This window comes from Oncorhynchus kisutch, linkage group LG29 (assembly GCF_002021735.2).
Source record: "Oncorhynchus kisutch isolate 150728-3 linkage group LG29, Okis_V2, whole genome shotgun sequence".
Classification (NCBI taxonomy): Eukaryota; Metazoa; Chordata; class Actinopteri; order Salmoniformes; family Salmonidae; genus Oncorhynchus; species Oncorhynchus kisutch.
In genome coordinates, this window is record NC_034202.2 from 7,624,589 (window position 1) to 7,643,445 (window position 18,857).

General features: G+C 45.0%; 1 protein-coding gene across 1 annotated transcript in view; it reads right to left on the reverse strand.

Moving 5' to 3' along the window:
- LOC109873630 (AP-3 complex subunit beta-1) overlaps positions 1 to 18,857 on the reverse strand; it is a 60,161-nt gene that overhangs the window by 38,533 nt on the left and 2,771 nt on the right. Inside the window, exons 2-15 of the mRNA XM_031808904.1 lie at positions 15,597 to 15,672; positions 15,261 to 15,335; positions 13,561 to 13,656; positions 12,856 to 13,016; positions 12,710 to 12,776; positions 8,186 to 8,368; positions 7,431 to 7,586; positions 6,542 to 6,639; positions 6,369 to 6,423; positions 5,656 to 5,727; positions 5,500 to 5,562; positions 1,385 to 1,517; positions 303 to 412; positions 14 to 190 (exon numbers count right to left, since the gene is read on the reverse strand). Of these exons, the coding sequence (XP_031664764.1) occupies positions 14 to 190; positions 303 to 412; positions 1,385 to 1,517; positions 5,500 to 5,562; positions 5,656 to 5,727; positions 6,369 to 6,423; positions 6,542 to 6,639; positions 7,431 to 7,586; positions 8,186 to 8,368; positions 12,710 to 12,776; positions 12,856 to 13,016; positions 13,561 to 13,656; positions 15,261 to 15,335; positions 15,597 to 15,672 (1,522 nt within the window). The remainder of the gene's footprint in view (positions 1 to 13; positions 191 to 302; positions 413 to 1,384; positions 1,518 to 5,499; positions 5,563 to 5,655; positions 5,728 to 6,368; positions 6,424 to 6,541; positions 6,640 to 7,430; positions 7,587 to 8,185; positions 8,369 to 12,709; positions 12,777 to 12,855; positions 13,017 to 13,560; positions 13,657 to 15,260; positions 15,336 to 15,596; positions 15,673 to 18,857) is intronic.

The following is an 18,857-nucleotide window of genomic DNA, read 5'->3' on the forward strand; positions in this document are numbered from 1 at the left end:
TAGGCTAATGTACCTGTTTGGAGTTGGTGAGGTAGAGTTTGGCAGCCAGGTTGACTGTCTGCAGCTTGACGATGTCCTCCTCGGAGGTGAAGCTCTTGGCCATCTTGCGGAGGACGTCGGGGGCGATCTGAGGGACCCTCTCACAGTACTCCCCCATCAGCCACAGGATGCTGGCCCGCGCCATCGGCACCTTGACACACAAGAGGGGTTAGTCTGGTTTTTGGGGGGTGTGCATTTTGAGTCCCGACTCGCTCGGGCACAAGAGCAAGTACACAGACGCACTGAGGTCGCGGTAGACGTACAGCGATGTTGTCGAAGAGCTTGGCCATGTGTTTGATGATGTCACTGTGCTGGGTGGGCTGGGTCTGGAGAAGCTTCTTGATGACCACCACGCTCTCAGCCACCACCGTCTCTGTGAGGAGACGATACATTTCCATTTCAAAATGTAACTAAATGTAATCAAAAAGTAATATATACGAAATCCCCCAAAAGTAATTATTTATCATGAGAAGGGCCATAAACAGTTACTAGTTATTGTTTATGGCCCTCATGATAAATCATTACTTTTTGTGGGATTGTTGCTGCACACACTGCTGAGGTGTAGTCACTTGAGGACACAAGCTGAAGTACAGTACAAACATAATAAAAATATGAAATATTGTATGAGATGTATTGCCTATTCAACAAAAGTATGAAAAAGGCATGAAATTATGTTTACTAAATATAGTATAATCAATTTATAAAATGACTACCTATAAGATTTCACCTTCCTTAGAACTGTAAAATACATTTTTGTATATTGTGTTAGAGAAAACCTGCATAAAATGTGCAAAACATCTGCCCCCATCGCGTCTCCCAGAGCTCTAGTTTAGCTTCCTAAACTCGTTAGGGACTCGCCTTTCATCTCATATTAATCTTGTCCCTGACTAAAAAAATAAAAAAATCTGAATGTGCTACAGCTACAAAACCAATCTCTCCTGCTGCGTTAGGGTGTAAGGATTCCAGGCATATGCAGTGTTAGTGGCTGTGAAGTAGGGTTCAGCCAGGTGTTGGACAGTGTTGTCAGTTGTCACCACCTTGCTTCACACAGGCAGAAGAGACATAATCCTCTGTCCATGAGAATCAGGGCTACCGCTCAATGCAAGCCACTTCAAGCTATGGTGTCCACATATCCATTTAGAACAAATACTACCAGAACCACTCAAGTGCCTCAAACTGGAGACTTCGCATCTAAGTGGTTAAAACAATATATACAAAAGAGAGGGTTTGACACATATATCCAACTTTGAACCGGAGCAGGACAAAGACAACCGATCGACTGATTCTCTGGACAAAGAGAACCAATCAGTCGATCAATCAATCAAATCGGTCAGTGGTTCTGTACCGTCTCGGTTGGAGAGCAGCAGCACCAGTCCTTGGAGGCAGGTGTCTGTCACCTCAGAGATGTTGGTGGCACACCTGCCGATGGCCTGGATGGTACCGGCTGCAAACTGCTTGTCTTGGCTCTTCACATAAGTCTGTTCAAATCAAAGCACAAGGTGGAGCCATTCATTGTATCTAAAAAGGCGATAATATATGTGGAACCGCTGCCAGTGATAGAGATAGAGATAGAGAGAGAGAGAATCTAACAGAGAATCAAGAGCGCGAGAGACAATATAACCGAAATAATCAGAGAGAGAGAGTGAGAGAGAGCGAGAATGTTAGAGATAATCAAAACGAGAATGCAACATCAGAAACAAAAAGTTTCGGAAAAAAGGTTTGATAATGAATGTAAAACAATTAGAAAACACCTAAGACAAATGTCAAACAAAAAACATAAGCAGCCAAACAACCCAGAGCTACGATATGAATACTTTGAAACTCTGAAACAGTATAAACAAACACTGAAACGCAAGAAATTGAATCATACCAACAAGACACTTGATGAAATTGAAAACGCAATTGACCAAAATCAGTTCTGGGACATGTGGAATAATTTAAGCACAACAAAGCCACAAGAATTAGCCATACAAGATGTAGGAATTTGGAAAACTTATTTTGATAATCTATACAAAAACATCCCACAAAAAGACTTACAACAAAACCAATTAGAAATTAAAGAAAAATGGAACATCCTTGAATCAGTCATTAAAAACAACCAAAATCCATTAGATTACCCAATAACCCAACAAGAACTAAATGAAAAGCTAAAATCTATTAAATCAAAGAAGGCTTGTGGTGTAGACAACATCAGAAATGAAATGCTGAAAAACAGCACACCTGAGTTGCAAAATGCTGTGCTTAAATTGTTCAACATGGTGTTAACTTCTGGCTGTAACCAGGGGCTCATCTCCCCGATCCAATTCTACAACATTCTCCAAAGTGGGCTTGGTGTTGTATGATTTAATAAAATGTGTGTGCAATAAATATCAAAAACCAAAGAACAGAATTATTTTCACAACATCGAGGTGTGAGACAAGGCTGCAGTTTGAGTCCAAATCTGTTCAACATTTATATCAATGAATTAGCAGACATGTTGGACCATTCTCCAGCGCCAGGACTCTATTTGACACAGAGGTGAAATACCTGCTATATGCTGTTGTAGAGCAATATTGCCATAATTGGGCCCTGGCAGTAAATTTACAAAAAACGTAAATCATGATTTCCCCCAAAAAAACATGTCAGATGGACAAATATAAATTCACCCTGAACACCACCAAAATTGACCATATCTGCATCGGGAAACTTTAATATGGCAGTGAATGCACTCAAAGAAAAAGCCCGCAGAGCAATGTATGCAATAAAAATGAAATTATTCAAAATCAACATCCCAATTAGAATTTGGACTAAAATATTTGACAGTGTAATCCTACCAATAGCTCTTTATGGAAGTGAGGTTTGGGGGCCACTCAATAAACTGGACTTTAAAATGTGGGACAAACATGCAATTGAAGCCCTACATGCAGAATTCTGTCGGAAAATCCTACAAGTCCAGAGAAATACACCAAATAATGCATGTAGGGCAGAATTGGGCCGTTTTCCAGTAATAATGAAGATACAGAAAAGATCATTAAAATGTTGGTTACATCTAAATTCAAGTCCAAATTCAAGTCTGCAATTTAAATCACTTCAAACCCAAGAGCTGAGCCCAGAAACGAGCCCTCTCAGTCAGCTGGTGTTGGACCTCACCAACAAGGCTGAGCCCAGAAACGAGCCCTCTCAGTCCTTACCAAGTACAGGCTGAGTGACCACCGATTGGCAATAGAAACCGGCAGACATAAAAAGACATGGCTACCCAAAGAGGAGCGTGTATGTGGTCACTGCACGACAGGGGAGGTAGAGACAGAGATGCACTTTCTCCTTTACTGTGATAAATGTAGTCATTTTTGTGAATAATGAATCTCTTTGAGGAATATTTATTCCAAATTTGAACTTATTACACCCAGAGGAAAAACTAAAAATACTCATGGGCGAAGGAGCAATGGCTCCTCTTGCAGCCAAATATGCATTTGCCTGCCATAGCCTGAGGGACACTGAATAATAACATCTGCATAGTAAACAGTAACTTACTTATTATTACTATTATTGTTACTACTACTATTATTATTAATCACTCCAAATAGTAGTGGTATGGGTGGTAATGGTAGCAGTTTAATGATGGTGGTGGTAGTGGTAATGATGATAGTAGTTGTAGTACTGATGTAAATGGTGAAGATGACCATTATTTAGTTATAAGTTAGTTTCATACTTAGATGTAAAAAAAAGATGGATTACATTTCTACTATTGACTTACCATTTTATTGTTATTATTTTCGGATTTAATTTTACTACCATTTTCTATTATCATTTGTTATTGTTTATAATTTTATTACAATGTACACTGCTCAAAAAACTAAAGGGAACACTAAAATAACATCCTAGATCTGAATGAATTAAATATTCTTATTAAATACTTTTTTCTTTACATAGTTGAATGTGCTGACAACAAAATCACACAAAAATGATCAATTGAAATCAAATTTATCAACCCATGGAGGTCTGGATTTAGAGTCACACTCAAAATTAAAGTGGAAAACCACACTACAGGCTGATCCAACTTTGATGGAATGTCCTTAAAACAAGTCAAAATGAGGCTCAGTAGTGTGTGGCCTCCACGTGCCTGTATGACCTCCCTACAACGCCTGCGCATGCTCCTGATGGTCTCCTGAGGGATCTCCTCCCAGACCTGGACTAAAGCATCCAACTCCTGGACAGTCTGTGGTGCAACGTGGTGTTGGTGGATGGAGCGAGACATGATGTCCCAGATGTGCTCAATTGGATTCAGGTCTGGGGAACGGGCGGGCCAGTCCATAGCATCAATGCCTTCCTCTTGCAGGAACTGCTGACACACTCCAGCCACATGAGGTCTAGCATTGTCTTGCATTAGGAGGAACCCAGGGCCAACCGCACCAGCATATGGTCTCACAAGGGGACTGAGGATCTCATCTCGGTACCTAATGGCAGTCAGGCTACCTCTGGCGAGCACATGGAGGGCTGTGCGGCCCCCCAAAGAAATGCCACCCCATACCATGACTGACCCACCGCCAAACCGGTCATGCTGGAGGATGTTGCAGGCAGCCGAACGTTCTCCACGGCGTCTCCAGACTGTCATGTGCTCAGTCTGAACTTGCTTTCATCTGTGAAGAGCACAGTGGCGAATTTGCCAATCTTGGTGTTCTCTGGCAAATGCCAAGCGTCCTGCACGGTGTTGGGCTGTAAGCACAACCACCACCTGTGGACGTCGGGCCCTCATACCACCCTCATGGAGTCTGTTTCTGACCGTTTGAGCAGACACATGCACATTTGTGGCCTGCTGGAGGTCATTTTGCAGGGCTCTGGCAGTGCTCCTCCTTGAACAAAGGCGGAGGTAGCGGTCCTGCTGCTGGGTTGTTGCCCTCCTACGGTCTCCTCCACGTCTCCTGATGTACTGGCCTGTCTCCTGGTAGCGCCTCCATGCTCTGGACACTACGCTGACAGACACAGCAAACCTTCTTGCCACAGCTCGCATTGATGTTCCATCCTGGATGAGCTGCACTACCTGAGCCACTTGTGTGGGTTGTAGACTCCATCTCATGCTACCACTAGAGTGAGAGCACCACCAGCATTCAAAAGTGACCAAAAGATCAGCCAGGAAGCATAGGAACTGAGAAGTAGTCTGTGGTCCCCACCTGCAGAACCACTCCTTTATTGGGGGTGTCTTGCTAATTGCCTATAATTTCCACCTGTTGTCTATTCCATTTGCACAACAGCATGTGAAATGTATTGTCAATCAGTGTTGTTTCCTAAGTGGACAGTTTGATTTCACAGAAGTGTGATTGATTTGGAGTTACATTGTGTTGTTTAAGTGTTCCCTTTATTTTTTTGAGCAGTGTATATTGTATACATTGTTGCTTTGGCAATATTGACAATGTTTTTCATGCCAGTAAAGCAGCTTGAATTTGATACAGAATGTAACCCAGAGAGAGAGAGACAGAGACCTACCTGGAACTCTCTAAGGATGGTTGAGATGTTGGCTTCGTTGGCCAGACTGGTCAAGATCTCCAGCTGGGGAGACAAGATGGGTCTGATCACACACACACACACACCTGACCTCATGGTTTACTTTTACATTAGCTTGGTCATCACGAGGGAGCTTACCTTGAGCGATTTGATGTGAGTGGCATCTGTGGATCTCACATAGAAACTCTTCATGTAAGGTTCAAACATGCCCTGGCGGGAGAACATAAAACCATAATGATACTTCATAATATAAACAAGGCCACCATTATCTGTCCCGCAGCAGACACTGAAGAGAGGAGCCATGTTTAGAGCCTTACCTTCCTTCACGCAGCCACACCGTTAGTAAAAACAGGTAACACACACACACACCATTATCTGTCCCGCAGCAGACACTGAAGAGAGGAGCCATGTTTAGAGCCTTACCTTCCTTCACGCAGCCACACCGTTAGTAAAAACAGGTAACACACACACACACACCATTATCTGTCCCGCAGCAGACACTGAAGAGAGGAGCCATGTTTAGAGCCTTACCTTCCTTCACGCAGCCACACCGTTAGTAAAAACAGGTAACACACACACACACCATTATCTGTCCCGCAGCAGACACTGAAGAGAGGAGCCATGTTTAGAGCCTTACCTTCCTTCACGCAGCCACACCGTTAGTAAAAACAGGTAACACACACACACACCATTATCTGTCCCGCAGCAGACACTGAAGAGAGGAGCCATGTTTAGAGCCTTACCTTCCTTCACGCAGCCACACCGTTAGTAAAAACAGGTAACACACACACACACACAATTATCTGTCCCGCAGCAGACACTGAAGAGAGGAGCCATGTTTAGAGCCTTACCTTCCTCTGGATAGACATGGTGGCGATGTTCTGTAACACAACGTACTGCACCTCTCTGACAGGGAGAGACAGAGCGGAAACATTATGGAGTGCCCTTTTTTTTGTCCTCACAAGAGAGACACAGAGAGGGAGAGAGAAGAGAAAAAAACATACAGATAGGGGTTGGCGTGTACCTGTGGCTTCGGAGCAGTCTGACCAGTGACTTGGTGATGACGCCGACCTCGTGTTTAGGAGCCAGGTGCCAGTACAGCTGAGCTACTGACACCACCACCTGAAACGACAGACGTGAACAGGTTTTTTCCCCCCCTCTAACATGGCCCTTCTAGCCACGCCTCAAATACAGGAGGTTGTTTCTCAACTCCAGGCATGCCCCTATCTAGCCTGGTCCCAGTTGAATTTGTGCCGTCTTGCCGAGTCCTGTGGTCATTGTCACGCCATTGTTTGGCGTCACAGACCCTAGGATTCGGCAAGACGATACAGCACTGCCTGATCCCAGGTCTGTGTGTATCTCCTCCTCGTGTAGGACGGGTCTTTCATCCTCCCCTCAGGACACAAAGCTCTTTAAAAAGCTCCATATATCAAATAGCAACACCAAAGTCATGCGTTTTTTTTTGTAATGCGAGGAATGTCATGTAGAAGGTAACAGACAGCCAGAGTCAGCCAGAGGACTGAGGAGTCACATTTGGAAGACGTGACGGTATGACGGAGGGCCGCATCGCGTTCTCGCTGTTAAAAAGACAACGCGTCACATTTTTCCTCCCGCTGCTACACTGCCGCACAGACCTTAAGTCTCCTGGGTGATGGAGACCTGCTCAGTGTGTGTGTGTGTGTGTGCAGCATCAGTCGTGGCGTAGCCTCGGTTCCGGAGACAGCTGTGCGGAAGGAGTGACAACAGAACCCCATGCTCAGACGCCTTCATCAAGGCTGCCTGTATCCCTCACAGCCAGCAGGTTCAACAGCAGTCAACACTGGATGCGTGTGTGTTTATGCATCGGTTTGTGAGAGAGTCTCGGACCAGTGTGCTTCAGAGCAGTGTGTGTGTGTGTGTGTGGTGAGACTCACGGCAGTGTTTCTACTCTGTAGTAGAGGCTTGGTGTTCCTCAGAAGCAGTCTGTGGTCGGGGTCCATCATGTAGGACTTCTTTTCGTCCCCATTTTTCGTCTTCTTCTCATCAGACTCATAGAACGCCGTCTCACTGTTCTCATCAAACAGACCGTCCTGAAACACACACACACACACGTGTCTTTCATTCTGTTATTCACCGCATGCTAGCCAACCCAAGCCAGATGCATACGCACATCTAGAAGTTGCTTGCAGGTGAGTTGGAGAAGTTCGCTAACTAGCACTTTTTTAACCGCGCTAACGTTTTGCTCCTCTGACCTTCGTCAAAACGACAAAACAGATGGATACTGACAGCACATCTTGCGTAGGGTTGCTTTGTTCATTATTGAGATAACTTAATAGTAAACTATCAAAAATAAAACACACTGACTGACATGTCTCCTTAGTCTTTTTTGATTCATTTACTACAGGCTATATTCTATAATGACATTATTACTTCAGTGTTGATGTCTGATCGATATCCGGTGTTTAGTCCCTAACTGAGCCCTTTCCTTTTTCGCTGATGAGACGTTCAAGAGAAGCCACTACATCTCAAATCTAAATGAAAAGAACGTTCATTAGAGCTCACGCCACACAATGTCGTTCTGACACAAACCACTTATTCGCCTCCCTCGCTCCCCATCTCGCACCTCTTTCCACAGGCTGGTGTGCTGTGTCAACTTGACCCCCCCCCCCCCACCATCTTTCTTCCTCACCTCTTTCCAGGGGCTGGTGAACTGCGTCCTGGCGTAGCGGGTCAACATGGTGATGATGACCACCTGACCCCACTCCTCCACGTCCACCAGCAGGTTGCAGAGTTTACGGTAGTTCTTATGGATCAGGTCAATACGGTCCGGACACACTTCCTCAAAGGCCATCACCACGCTGCCCGCTACCAGCTATAGGGGGAGACGTTGGGTTACTGCAGGGCTAGAGTAAAAGCCTGCACACCCAGTAACTCTCAGGATCCAACTTGGGCAGCCCTGCTTTAGCATGAGACCATTGTCTGTGTATTTATGTGACTAGGCAAGTCAGTTAAGAACAAATTCTTATTTTACAATGACGGCCTACCGAAAGGCCTGGTTACGTCTTGGTTAGAAAGACAGTGTACTTCATGATCTAAGAGCAAGAATTTGTTTATGAATAGTTAGATTATAGCTAAGAGCCAGGCACCTTCTAAATCGCCCACACACAGCCAAAACATTTCACCACAGACTTTTATTTTTCCCCTTCAGCTCATAACTAATTGAATGTTCTATTCATGAGACAAGAGAAAGGGGGAAATGGGAGAATGGAGGGGAGAGAGGGAGGAAAGGGAGGCAATCAAGTACATTTTATTGGGAGAAAAATCCATTTGTCTGGTCCGTGTTCTATTCCTGTAGCGCTGCTGGCTGGCAGACTGACTGATTGACATGGCTGTGGATTAATATGCAAACAGCATTAACGCAGAGAGGCGAGGGGGGACAAGGAAGGAGTCGGCGAGGAGAGGGGTAGCGGAATCCGGTCTCTCCCATTAGAAAAGACTGGCCCCTGGTGGCCCCTGTGGAAACCCTGTACATTTACCCATCATCCATGCCGTGCAGCTGCATTGATTGCGTAGGTGTGTGTGCGTATGCGTTTGAGGCCCTCTGACAACTGGGGAGCTAGGAACCCGAAGCGCTAATCATTCAACAATCTGGACAGCTTTAGGGAGTAGGCTTCTAAATGACTGGTAAAAACCATAGATAAAGGTGTGAGGTAATATACGTGTTTGGAATTAGACTAACTTTGCAACCAAAATTACATTTAAAAAATACATTAAAAAACAAGCTGTTCGTTAAAAAAACTAAACATGGGTGAAACAAATCAAAACCGAGGCATTGTTTAAACACTTGGTTTAGCAAGCAATTAAGAAACCTCATATAAGCAGAGTTTAACGGATGTGCTTGTGGTTTATAATTGGAAAGGGGCCTAGTTGGGAAATGTATGTGTGGCTTTTAAATTGTTATGCACAGCGCGGTTGGTCTCAGAACTAACAGATGCTTGATGTAAAGTTCCAACTCCGCAAACCTCATCTAGTGCATAGCCCTTATATTGGAGTAAAGTACTGACAGGAATGAACAGGAACTTTGTGAAAATTGTGCCTGTGTACATCAATGGATACACAGAGGTTCCTAGTATCTCAGCCCTGTGTTATGTTTCCTTCGACATCTGTCTCTCTCTCTCAGCCTATTACAGTGTCTCTGGGCCTGTCTCCGCCTCTTTGTGCATTATCCCTCCCTCCCCCATCTCCCTCTCAACTTCCCCCATTAGACGCAGGTAAACTACACGCGCCATCAACAAAACTGACACCCCAATCTATGGAGTCCACAACCATCCCTCCCTCTCTCCCTCACCTCCTCCATCCACTTCCACCGTATTATCTACACTACGTGACAAGCCAGTAATGGAAAAATCACACTAAGCAAATGGTTTCTCTAATAACAATAAATTCCGTATAAAATTATGAAGGGCCCAAACCATTTCCTTGCATCTATTTTGTCATGAATTCTAATTAGGGCGCCAGGGAGGCGGCGAGTGCTGGGTCATCACGCCAGAGACGGCGCGCCGCCTTGATTGATGGCACGGCGCAGGGTCGGTCGGCCTACCCTCCCTGCCTTCGCTCTATCCTCTCTCCCTTTTCCATCTCCTCCCTCCTCTTTCTCTTAAATGAATGGGCATCCCACCTAGCCTCTAATCATACCACACACTACCACACACACACTCCTCCCTGTTCTCATTTCAATTTTGCAGGAGGTGCAAGGAGAGGCAGGGCGGCGGGATGGGAGGGATCGATCATTTATCTTGTAATGGCTGGATAATAGATCCATCACAGTAAAACAGCTGCACAACCTCCTGTGTTGTGTTTCTCCCCCCCCCCCCCCCCTCCCTCTACAGCCCTTCTCTTACCACCATCCTGTCTTTAACCAGGGGTGTCACACTAATTTGGCGTAAAGGGGCCATCACCGTTCAGGCTACAACAGAGACAGTCAAATATATTTTTTATCTCTCCCCAAATATACTTCCATTGTAACATACCGAACATAACTGACTTCACCACCGTGGTGATTATTCTTATGTTTTACAAAGTGCTATCATTTCTAATAAGCATGGAGGCTTTGGGGCACAGGTAGGGGACACGGATGGTGGTGGGCCACACTTGGCTCCTGAGCCGCATGTTTGGGACACCTCAGCTTTATATACTGCCCAAGACACTCATGTGGGCACAGTCCATATCTACATGGTCAGCCTGTGATTCTCACTCTCCAGAATGATAGCAACTTCCTATCTCAAAGTGAAGGGGAATATAAGCTTAAAGCTTTATTTTTCCTCCAGGCAAAATAAATAAAAAAAACCTAGTCTGCCAAGTGTATATTGTATGACATCTTGTGTAAATGCACTTCAAATAAAGTTTGATTTGAAATACTACTGTGGGATGAACGGTGATAAAACAGGTAATTCAAGGCATTTGTAAAATACATTCAAAGATGGATCTTATGATGCTCTGGTCAAGATAAAGTGAATCTTAGCCATATAAATGCAGATGTCCTTTGAATAACAGGACAAACACAACACGATAGATCACCGACAGAAAGCAAAGAGCTAAAACTGGCAGTAAATAAATTGGTATAGAAGCTCTCTGAAATTCTAATAACAAATCATAACACACACACAATATATATATAAAAGACTATAAAAAAGACATTAGCATTCCGGTCTTATTAATCTTTGTCTTCCAGTCCAAAACACAACGAACAGACTTGTGTGACTGTGCCCTTTCTCGGTGTCCCCCAGCCAGCCAGCCTCATTGAGAGAGTGTTTCAATGGGGAGAAATCATCTATCTTCGTTAGTGACTGAAGCTAAATATGCTATGCATCTGGTCCTACCCCCCCCCCCCCCCCCCCCCTAGTGCTACGGGTTATTTTATATAATGAGAGATGCATGCAATGAATAACTAATTGCGATAGAGAGAGGCCGTGTATGGCTTGTATTTACTAACATGCACAGGGCATTCTATATGCTAACTTCAGCACGTGCACAATTGACATTATTTTAACTAGCCTTTATAGGAGCGTATGCATTTATAGTGACCATACGCATTTATAGTGACCTTCTGGAGAATATGCACCATCTATTAGCCTAATAGTGGAAGGAGACGCTGTATTTGTGCTTCACACACTGGAGTTGGAGAATGCCATCAGGCTAATCTAGGAGAAAAAAAAAAATTACTTGGCCTTAGAAAGCAAATTAAGGTGACACCAGCATCAGTGAGAGAATGCCTTTCTAAATCGACAGTTAACTAGGAGCATCTGAAGATGTGTGGATTTAAGTGGGCGCTAACAAAGCATGGCATTGGTGAATGAGCTGAGAAAGGAGAGAGAGTGAGAGGGGCGGTGGGGGGGGGGGGGGGGGGGACTGTTCTGTTGGACTGGACTACCCTCTGGTGGCTGGTTGGGAGTACTGCACCTAGTAGACCAGTGACGTCATGGATTTGGTTTGAATGAATGCATTGAGTAAGGACTGACTGCTGAACCCATCTGATATCAAATGAATGAAATAGATGAAAACTGATTCAGAGTGAATACAACTGCTTTGTTCATATCATGCGGTCTCCGCTGCTGGGAAAAAAACATCTGTGGGGAAACACTGGTGGTAAAGTTAGCGTCAGGGAGGGGGCCCTCTTGGCACCAGAGACAAAATGTTGCTGTTTTAAACCTAATTTCCTGCAATTCTACATATTTTGCCATGGGGCGAAGAGAACATTTGACCGTTTTTAAAATTGGTTTCCTGCACCCCTAAACATTTTGCCATGGGGCGAAGAGAACATTTGACCGTTTTTAAAATTGGTTTCCTGCACCCCTAAACATTTTGCCATGGGGCGGAGAGAACATTTGACCGTTTTTAAAATTGGTTTCCTGCACCCCTAAACATTTTGCCATGGCTTATGCCATGTTCTTACACCATCTGAGTGACTCAAATATTGAGGGCCCCCCATGTAATGAAATTTGGGGAATTTTAGATTCTCCCTGACCATCTAGTTTTATTACGGTGATCTTTAGTCTCAAAGATAATCTTGTAAAAAAATATATACATTTCATAGCTCCCTTATCTTTCTACACACTTTAGAATCTGGTTGTAGTCATTTATGTTTTCAATGAAAACATGTGACCGTCCCAAAACTTACTTGGATTAGCTGGTAATGGGAGCCGGTTTTACTCACAGTGCTTTTGTCCTTGAGCAATTTATCAATGACTTCTATCAGGTGCTCCTTCTGATCCGGATCCAGGCTAAGGAGAAGGAACGGTTTGAGTCAACTCCCAGTTCCATTGCTTTACACACACACACACACACACACACACACACAACCTGTAGAGTTTCTGGATGGCGTGGGCGGATGTTTTCCTGACGTAAGGGGACATGTCGGAGGCAGCCTCCTTGATGGCCAGCATCATGATGGGAACGATGATGGGGACTCTGATACTGGACAGAACCCTCAGAGCACTGGCTCTGATCAGCTGGTTAGGGTCCTGGTAGAGGACAGATGGGGGAGGGTATAAGGATTATCTTAACACACATTCATGAGTGCACACACACACACACACACTTCTGCAAAGATGTACACAATGAGACAGAGTGAGGAGAGTAAAAGAGAAAACAAGAAAAAGGACTGGAGACAGAAATCTCTCTCATGTGGTTTGGGTTAAGAGATACTGAAGACATGATACAGTACCACACACACACACAGGGAGGGAGGAAGTGAAGCATGGTGTAGAGCTAGCAGGGGCTGAAATGGGTTTTCCAGCTCTGGGTCCTGAGACACATCAGGGGGACGGGGTGGGCTGTCTAAAAACACAACTGTTGTCCACAGAACTTACAGAGAGACAGACAGCCTCTCTTTAAAATGGCTCAATAGCCCTACACACACACACACACACCTTTATACACGTACATACCAAACATGACACTTTCTTTCAAGACCTGTATGAGTGTGTGGGAATTCAAAATTCAAATTTTTATTTTTTTAAACTCGGCATCAAAGCCTGCTGTGCACACACACACCACATGTGTTACCTTGAGGGCCCTCTGAAAGGTGCTGATGGACAGTAGAGCCAGGTCCTGCTGCTCCTCTGCATACCTCACCAGGTACACATACACCAACTTCTTCAGCTGGAACACACACACGATGAATTTAGTCAATGAAGAAATCCCAAGTCTATAGATTCACTTTTGGGTTGAGCTCAGTACACATTCCAAACTGTTTAGGTAACACTATTCTTTGACACAGTGGAGAGAATGAGGCTTTGACCTCGGATGTCTTTCTTGGACTGGTTGTTTTAGAGGGGGGGAAAGCAGAGGTTGAAAGTGTTCCTGTTGGATATTTTTAGTCTGGATGGCGTGTCGTTTCGGGGAGAGCAGAGAATGAGCTAAAATGTTTTATTTGACTTCAGAATGTTTCTGTTTGCCTTCCTCCCCCTCCTCGCTCCTTCCTCCCCCTCCTTCCTCGCTCCTCCACACGTAGCAGAGACTGAGCTAATATTTGTCCAGTGTCCGACTGAGTTAAAAAGGATACTTTGTGATTTTGGATATGAGTATGAATGAGTGCAGCCCCCACACTCCTCCTGCCAGCTCCTTCATCTACTTCCAGAGGCAGAGAACTTGTGGATACCATTTTTATGTCTCTAAGTCTAGACTCCAGTATGAAGGAAGTTGCTAACTAGCATTAGCGCAACGACTGGAAGTCTATGGGTGTCTTGCCAGATACGCCATACACTTCCGGCCATTGCGCTGACGCTAGTTAGCATCGGCTCACGAAACGACCTCGTACTTCCTTCGTACTGGACAGTCAGACACATACAAATGGCATCCACAAGTTCATCGGACTCTGGTGGATGTAGATAAAGGGCCGCACCGGCAAAATCTCTAAGTATCCCTTTTAAAGGTTGGCCCTGGTTCACTTCGGTGTTATTCGGCGTATAGCTGTGGCTTTCAATCATCATTGCTGTGATTAGTGGGTGAATTAACATCATTATTGAGTCTAAGAGGGGACATAACCCATCTGGCCTTGTCTGAGGGGAATCACATCTTATCAAAAACGTTGCAGAAAATAGATGCTCATAATTAGGAATAGTAATCAAATATGCTAATGATTTCATTTCCATTATTTGATCAGTTATCAAATACCAATAACCATACTTCATATAGCCCTCCATCCCACTCACACACACCTCAGGGCTTTCAAGTCTCAGGTTGTTGTTGCTAGCGCTGGTTGAAGTAAACAAAGCATCCTGATATTAAATCACACGAGTCCGTCAATACTCTGTGTCCTCCAGTGCTGCTTTCTGATTAGAGACAATCAATAACACACAGCACAGCAGCAGAGAGGGGGGAGGGACGACAAGAGAGACAGAGTGACTGAGCTGCCCGCAGAGAGGTGAGGACAGAGAGAGCGTGAGAGAGAGAGCCACAGCGAGGGACCTAGCACTACCCTAGCATCTGTTGTGTGTGAAGGGAGAGAGAGAGAGGAGACGTGGCCACAGGCTCTCCTCTGCCAATTACCCCCACCCACATGCTCCAGTTCCCTACCATGGGCTGCCCTGACACACACACACACACACACCTCACAGGCTGCCCCTTGTACAGCCTGTTTATTCTGCTGATCAATATTACCAGGCAGTGGTTCGGTGGTCTCCTCCTGGCAGTGGGAGGGACCTCATCCGTCTTGTCTTCGATAGAATCTACTAAACGTTATGCAAACAGAATGGAACTCATACCTCTATGTTCTTACTGGCCACGTTCTTCACCACAGCTGGGAACAGCTCGGAGGCATTCTTCCCCTTGGCGATCAGCTGTGGACACAACATCCCTCGCATGTTTAACAGTATTCAATGTGTTATTAACACTGCACATACAATACACCACAGCAACAAACCGCACTGTAAATTGCACTTTGGAAATTGTTCACCAATTCTTCAAAATGAGGAATTTACAAATTGGCCTAATTTTATTGAGACGGGAACACCAAAGTACACTCTGAACTGAGAATGCACTGCACTTAGTGGGAAGTGCTCTCCTCAGGCCTGGAATGTGTGTGTGCAGGTGATGCTCACCGCAATGATCCTCTTCATGGCGTCCAGTTTGAGTGAGTCCTTATTGCTCTCCAGCATCTCTTTAAGGTCATCATTCCTGGTGGAGAGGAGAAAGAGATCAGAACATGTGCTGCTATTTAATAACTCCACACTGCTTTTTCATTTTGTATAGCGGACGGCCTTCTTTACACCTGAGAACTTCCACCGGCGTAGCCAAGAACTCTACACTTCCGCCGGGGTAAAATTCATTAGGCTAATGAGTTGAAGAACGTCATCGAATTGGGACTGGAAAACTGTGGCACACTTATAACAGAGAATTAAGTCATTTGATTAACTTACAATCCTATCGCGCAAAAAGAAGAAGATATGCAGCCGGACTTGATCGATCTCCAGCCGTGTCCTTGGTGGGAGACAGGCCAAAGGTCTGCCAAGACCCAGACTAATACTGATCTATGGAGAGCATTATGGCCTGCATTAAACTCCTGCTAGAAATTGGTAGTCATGTGGAGAACCTCTCCGCAATAGAACAGCCATTTTCAAGAGAGAGTAGCTTACACATACCGGTAGGAGAACCATTCTAGTTTCATCAATGTCAAACGGCTGCAAGGGGAGAAAAAAAACACAGGGTCTCAGATGGCCTATTTTCTTAGGATACTCTTCCACGTGGTCTACGGTGCGCAAACTATCAACAACCGCTTCAATAATTCATCTCTTTACTGTACCGCCACACTCAAGCGGACGCATTCAAAATATCACAGCATTGCTATGGAAACACGTTCAACCCAGAGAACAAGCAGAATCTCATGATGTTAACCCAGCCAGGCCTACACGACCCTTACCCTTCCACAGAAGAATGTGAAGCCACACAGCAGGTCATTGATTGTAGACAGAGAAAGGGTTCTGGCCACTCAATGAGAGGTACGGTTAGAGAGAGATGAACCTGGAGAAGAGTCCCCTAACCAAGCTGGTCCTGGGGCTCTGTTCAAACAAACACACCCCACAGAGCCCCAGGACAGCAGCACAATTAGACCCAACCAAATCATGAGAAAACAAAAGATAATTACTTGACACATTGGAAAGAATTAACAAAAAAACTGAGCAAACTAGAATGCTATTTGGCCCTACACAGAGAGTACACAGCGGCGGAATACCTGACCACTGTGACTGACCCAAAATTAAGGAAAGCTTTGACTATGTACAGACTCAGTGAGCTTAGCCTTGCTATTGAGAAAGGCCGCCGTAGGCAGACATGGCTCTCAAGAGAAGACAGGCTGTGCTCACCGCCCACAAAATGAGGTGGAAACTGAGATGCACTTCCTAACCTCCTGCCCAATGTGTGACCATATTAGAGAGACATATTTCCCTCAGATTACACAGACCCAAAGAATTCGAAAACAAATCAAATTTTGATAAACTCCCATATCTACTGGGTGAAATTACAGTGTGCCATCACAACAGCAAGATTTGTGACCTGTTGCCACGAGAAAAGGGCAACCAGTGAAGAACAAACACCATTGTAAATACAACCCATATTTATTTTATCTTGTGTCCTTTAACCATTTGTACATTGTTAAAACACTGTGTATATATATATACATATAACATTTGTAATGTCTTTATTGTTTTGAAACTTCTGTATGTGTAATGTTTACTGTTACATTTTGTTGTTTATTTCACTTTTGTATATTATCTACCTCACTTGCTTTGGCAATGTTAACACATGTTTCCCATGCCAATAAAGCCCCTTGAATTGAATTGAGAGAGAGAGAAAAACACAATCAGAGAGAGAGAAAAAATGTTTTTGCATCAGAATGGAGTGTTGGGTTCAACAACACATCAGGCAGATGTTTCACATTGAACAACATGAGAAGAACAGGTAGAGAGCGAATGAAAAACACAAATGAACCATATTGGGAGTTGTTGCCAGGCGCAGAGAAAAGAAAGTCACGCTGTGACTCACAATAATGTCACAATCAATAATCAGCTAGAGAGATGAGGAAACTAGGCAAGTTCGTAAACTTGTGATCAGATACTTCTGTAGAGTACCGTTTGGTGGGTGTCTGGACGGGGCCTCCATTGGCGTGCGTGAGGGTGCTGCTCCTCCTGGCGAAGTTCGGTCTTTAAGGTGAGCTGGACATTCTCAGCAGAAAGCAGAGGTGTCCTCACAGTCCCCGCGAGTCCACACACACGCGTTTCCCCGACTGTCAGCTGGCTGTAACGTTCACTGTGGCTACTTCCCTCCAACCCACTTTTGCCCTTCACAGACCGTTCATAACTGCTACAGCATCTACAGGCCCGGCTGTTGCTCTCCTCTCTCTGTCCGTCTTCCTCGCTCTTCTCTCAGCTGATAAGGAGTCACAGGATGCCCTCGCCGCTGGCTAAAACTCCAACCCTCACCCTGGCCATCCAGTTATACCCGTGAGTCTCCACACACACACACACACTTCCTGACTGTCAGCTGGTTGTAACGTTCCCTGTGGCTACTTCCCTCCAACCCGCTTTTGCCCTTCACAGGCAGCAACCAACTGTAGTGGTCACAGGATACCCATTCTGCCCGGCTAATGATCTAGCATTAGTGGTTCTGCTACACACACACAGACACTACGCATGCTCTGAATTGAAGCTGTGACTGACAGCACCTTCTCCTTAAATCTCAAGTATCAGGCTTTAAAGCAATTAAGAGCCCACCACATCCCTAGCTCTAAGATGATAACAGGAGTAGCAAGATGAAGTGGCCCTCTTTTAAATGGCTACTAGTAGGCTTTGACTCGTCATTTCTTGTTAAATGCAATGCAGAGATGGGTTGAGGTTTCCTGCCTGATGAATCTGTAGCTCTTGGACAGGGGCTACTTCCTCCTTCTCTCCTCTGACCGTACTGTTTGTTCTCTGCGTCTGTGTGTAGCTGGGTGGTAGTTTGGTTCTCTCTTCCTGTGGCCACTTCCTCCAGTGGAAACGGGGGGGCCTTATCGGCCTCGGGGTAAACAGTGAGCAGCTTTCACCACCTCTGTCCACAGCACAATGCTTCACGCCTGCCCAGTGCCCTTCAAGGGCCAACAGAAGAACCACACAGAGTTAGAACGACACCCCGACAACTCTACATGTCTCTCTTCATGTTTAAAACCAAGTCTACAACCAACCAGCCCGGGAAGATACTCTGGTCATTCATTCACATAACGACCAGTAGGATAAAGCACTGCAAACAGCTCCAATCAGCTGACACTATTTAGCCTACTACCGTCTGCAATGTCCTCTAGTGTTTATAACCAGGATGATAACTGTCGG